General features: G+C 57.3%; 1 protein-coding gene across 1 annotated transcript; it reads right to left on the reverse strand.

The window, feature by feature from the left end:
* Positions 1-2,137: 2,137 nt before the first annotated feature.
* FOXD2 (forkhead box D2) lies at positions 2,138-4,753 on the reverse strand. The gene has a single exon (XM_072975788.1). The coding sequence runs from the start codon at positions 4,662-4,664 to the stop codon at positions 3,201-3,203; it is 1,464 nt and encodes a 487-aa protein (XP_072831889.1). The 5' UTR covers positions 4,665-4,753; the 3' UTR covers positions 2,138-3,200.
* Between the last annotated feature and the right edge of the window lie 269 nt (positions 4,754-5,022).

Raw genomic sequence — 5,022 nt, forward strand, 5'->3', positions numbered from 1 at the left:
TCTCAGCAATTCTTTGTCCAGTATTTTTCAAGGACAATGTGGCATCCATGGTTTCTTTCTGGCCCCCAGTCCTCAGCCATAATTATATCTGGCCCAGATCCAGCCTTCTTAACACACAAGGAAACTGGTGTGAGTCCTAGGTCCACAGTCCCAAGCTCCCTAGAAGCCCCTAGAAGGGTTCATCTCACTCTTCCCCAATTCTCTATTTCTGCCTTTTCCTGATACAGACCCTCTAACACATACATAGACACTAAGCAACATAGACAAATACATATACACATATATGCATACACACACACACACACTTTCACAAAAATATGTTGAGGAATTCCAAAGGAGCCACTGCTTCTGGAAGTAGCAGTTGTGGAAATATCTATCTACACCATCAGATATGAATTCTAGCTGACTTAATTTTCTCTCTTCTAGAGGAAAAATCAATTGATAAATCTTTTACTTGAAGCTCTAACCTAATAACTGGGAGTGACATATTCATGATAAATGAGATCATGTAAGCTACAAAGTGCTTCACTGAGCACTTTGCACTGAGCACTGGCAAACACACATGGTCATATTCAACCTTCAATTGAAAAGAAATGAAATCAAATACAGCAACAGAAGTCAACGAAGCAGCCAGCAGGAGATCACTGTTCCAGTATCAGCAGACATTTCCCTCTTTTTACAGCTGAATGTAACCTTACTTCTCAGAGACTATTTGATAAAAATATAGGAAGGTGGCTTCCTGCATTCAATTTCTCTTCACTCTCGAAGTTTTGCAACAAGATTGAGGAGAGGGTACCTCACCTCTGGCAGAGGGGAAAGGGTTGAAAGATTTAGGAGTCCCAACCACTCTTCTTAGCCCTGGTGCATTCTTCTTACCCTGATCCTGACTCTGCTCCTCTTTGATCAGGGTACCTCATCCTCTGCCTCTTCTTCCTTCTTTCCTACTATTGCTAATGCCTGGAAATCTGGCTAAAGCAGCCTTATATTGCTTCTCCCCACCTGCCCCTCTTAAGTTCTCTACATCTGGTTCTCTGACTCTGTCTTTTTCCTTCTCTATCACTTCTCTCCCAATGCTCACCCTCAGCTCACATCAATAGCATGTGTCTATTTTCTGTGAAGGCTGAATTGCACCTCTGCATCTCCGTATTTCTCTCTTCTTCTATGACCTACGTTGAATGTACAGAGAAAAGAGCTAAGTAACCATTTTTGTTCCACCAAAAGCATTACCTTTCACCCAACATGCTTTCAAGTCTAGCCACTGGGAGTTTCAGGCACAGGGATTATGGAAGACTCCAGATAGCCCAATGGCTTTGCACTCAGGCAGTAGGTTCTGACTCTGAGCATGGCTTATGGGTTAGGGAGGTTTACTCTAACAGAGCAGTGCCGCACTGACTCTCTCCTTTAGCTCATGGTGCACCTCTAAGCTTCTCAGGCTGGAGAAGAGAGGGGTTTCACAGTCCCCAATTTAGGTCTCTCTGACTAGTCCATGTGCCAGGAGTTGCGAAGGGAGGAAATGCAAAGAAGGTCCAACAGTGGCCAGAGAGAAAACTCTTCTTAGAGACACAGAGAAACGACAGAACCAAAAACACAGAGACACGTTCACAGACACACATAGAAATAAAAACACAGATATCCTGAAATACAACTGATGCCCCCCAAAAAGGAGAAAAAGCAAGGATATATGACAACCCCCAAATACAACACAAGCCCCATAAGAGCCCCCACATACAAAATACACATCAGTAAACAGCTTCATTCAAATTGTACTTAATAAGTATAGTGTCCATGAGCACCCAGACCTGCCCAGGCCATGATAAATTCTAAACTAGAAGGAGATGAGAAACCCCAGGTGCATTTGAAACAAAACCTCTCTGCGGAACCCCAGGCAGAAACCTTCCTAGGATCAGAGCGAAAATGAAAGTGCCAGAGGGGCCATAGGCTTCCCAGAATCCTGGCCCTATTAACAGCTGATGGCCAAGGCCACAGTGTCCCCTGTATCTGATAAGCCCAAGCCCTCCTTTGCCGGCCTGGGCTGCCCAGGGCCCTTCCTCACTCCCCTCTGCCTAGGAGCTGGGGGTCTTCTGGGAGAGCCCGAGCTGGGGAAGTGGAGTACAGGCAAGCAGAGAGAGCTGGTGACTGCTGGAGTTAATGTACATTTATTCAATTGACACCGATGGGGGTAGGGAGAGACAGGTCTTTCTTTTCTTCCACACAAACCATCAGATGATTTCACAGAGTCTCCCCAAGCGGAGAAGTCTAAATCAATGCACACCCAGGACAGAGAACGCAGATAGCAGCCCGCTGTACAGATATTTACACATAATTACAGGACCCCCTGCCACAGGATGTGCCCTGGCCCACCCCACCCCCACCTTTCCAGTCCCTGACCCAGACCCTCCTCTCCCACCCCGACCTCATTGCCTTTAGCTACAATAAATATCCCAGGGCCTGGGACAGAGCAGACCCCTGAGAGGGCTGCAGGCCCTGGATGGCTGGACCCAGCCGGCCACGGGGAAGGGGGAAAGTTCCTTCAAAAGCACCCAACACAATAGAGGGAGGATTTTCCTCAAAGGACTGGGATCCCGGGTTTGCGAAGGGATTGTGGAGACCCCTTGCTTCACCTCTCCGTTCAGCTTCGTTTGTGTAGACACTGCTTTAGGCTTCCAAGAGAACGAACTTCCTTGGAGAAAAGCGGGGGGGGGGTGAATTTTTCTTTTAAGCACAAAGCAGATAATAGGTGTCTTTAAATTAAAATATTGGAAATCAGGGCCTCAAAGTTGGGGAAGGAGTGAGGGAGAGGCAGAAAGGGAGACCTCTGCGCATTTGGTGTTGCTGGCGGGATCTGCAGGGCCTGGGCAGGCATCTCTCCGAGAAAGCATTCTTCCGGGGCAGCTGCCGAGAGGCGCAGAGACTGGGAAAAAGCGAAGACTTCCCCCTCCCCCTTTTACTGCTCAAACTGGAATTGGATCATGGCTAGCGACCTCGTCGCATAGAGCAGGGCCTCTCCCTGAGCGATGGAGCCCGCTTCGTCCCAACTATCGGAGAGATTCTAAGCGTGGAGTCTGAAGTGCCAAGTCACGCGCGCCGGCCCAAGATCTGGAGACTCTTCATAAATAGACTCCCGGAGCTCCGCTGGGACCGCAGGAGCTCCCAGGAGAGACTGAGGAGTGCGGGTTTAAGTGGCCCAGAACCCGACAAGGTCAGAAGTGGCAACCACTGAGGCCAGCAACTTTGCTGGCAAACGGGGGCCCTGAGGGCAGGAGCGCGTCCCCGTGGTGCGAGAGGCGGATGTGGCCGGCCACTGGAGCCAGGGCCGGAGCAGTCAGCATGGCCAAGACCTGGGCTTGACCCCCAGGACCCGCGGCCGCTGAGAAAGGCGATCCTGGGGAGCCCTCGCCTCCGCCCGGGGGTGCTGCCCCGCCGCCACCGTGGCCCATTATGTGGTCTATAGAGAAGGAAGGCCTCTGCCCGGCCGCGGCGCCCCCGCTGCCTGCACCGCCGCCCGCGTCCGTCTTGAGGCCCTGGCGAAGGAGTGCTGTGCCTGCTGCGGGAGGGCTCAGGGAAGCGGGGTAGAAGGCTTTGGCGCAGCCTAGCTCCGCGCCCAGAAAGGCGGGCAGGCCTGCGGGGCCCGGGCCTGACCCTGTGCCTGGAGCAGGCGCAGGGGCTGGAGCCGAGGCTGCGCCCGCGAAAACAGAGGCCGTCGGAGGTCCGGGTGGAGGCGCTGCGCCACGACCTGGGGGTACCGATAGCTGGCAAGGTGCGGCGGCCGCGGCAAAAGCGAAGGCGTGCGGGTGTGGATGCGGGTGTGGGGCCGGGCCCGGCGGGGGTGCGCTGTAGGCCGGGAGCGCCAACCCGTAGCCGTAGCCGTAGGCGCCGTAAGCCGCGAAGCCCGGCAGGAAGGCGCCCGGGTCCCCCGCCGCCGCAGCCCCGCCGCGCAATAGCAGCTCGGGGTGAGGGTGCGTGTGTGGATGCGGCGGCGGCAGCGGCTGCCGCTTGAAGCGCTTGCGACGCCGCAGGAAGCTGCCGTTGTCGAACATGTCGGCCGACTCCGGGTCGAGCGTCCAGTAGTTGCCCTTGCCCGGGTTGCCTGGCTCTCGGGGAATCTTGACGAAGCAGTCGTTGAGTGATAGGTTGTGGCGGATGCTGTTCTGCCAGGCGGGGAATTTCTCCCGGTAGTAAGGGAAGCGGCCACTGATGAACTCGCAGATCTCGCTCAGCGTCAGGCGCTTCTTGGGGCTCTGCAGGATGGCCATGGTGATGAGCGCGATGTACGAGTAGGGCGGCTTCACCAGCGGGCTCCGGGGCGCCGCGCCCCCCGACGGCGGCCCCGGCCCGGGCCCCGCCGCGCCGCGAGCCGCCGCAGCGCCCGGCCCAGGGCTTCCCGCTGCGGCCGCCGCCCCACGGGGCGCTAGAGCTCGGGGCTCGCCGTCCGAGCACCCGCCGGACTCCTCCTCGTCCTCAGCGGCGTCCGCCTCGGCTTCCTCCGGTGGAGGCTCGGGGCCGAGAGGGAGCACGTCCCGGGGGGCGCGGGGCCCGGAGCGGGCAGGGAGCTCCCCCCCACCGATGCCGCCGCCCACCACGTCTATATCTGCGTCGGCCTCGGACAGGGCGGCCGGGGAGCTCTCGGAGGACATGATCTCGCAGCAGCAGCTGCCCAGGGTCATGGTGCCGCCGCCGCCGCCGCCGCTCTCCGGCTCCGCTCCGGTCGCGGCTCCGGCTCCGCCGCGCTGCCTCTGGGGCGAGTGTGTTTTGCGCGCGGGCGGGGAGGGGGCGGGGGACTGAGGCGGGCAGGGAGGGGTGTACCCCAGCTCCGCAGCGCCCCCTCGTGGCCCACTCGGCCGCTCTCACCTCTCAGTGAGCACCCGACTGGCAGCTCTCATCGCTTCCCCGGGAGCCCGAGTCCGGGCCCGCTCCTAGGGCGCGGGCGGAAGGAGCTGAGGCCTCCCTTTACCCTGCGGGTCTTGGCCCCCAGTTCCCCCTCGGGGTGGGGGTGGGGGGTCGAGGGATTAGCCCCTCCCGCCT

Source organism: Vicugna pacos, chromosome 13 (genome assembly GCF_048564905.1).
Source record: "Vicugna pacos chromosome 13, VicPac4, whole genome shotgun sequence".
Taxonomy (NCBI): Eukaryota; Metazoa; Chordata; class Mammalia; order Artiodactyla; family Camelidae; genus Vicugna; species Vicugna pacos.

Coding starts and splice junctions, on each gene's coding strand:
- FOXD2 (XM_072975788.1), bottom strand. CDS start 4,664: ATGACCCTGGGCAGCTGCTGCTGCGAGATCATGTCCTCCGAGAGCTCC.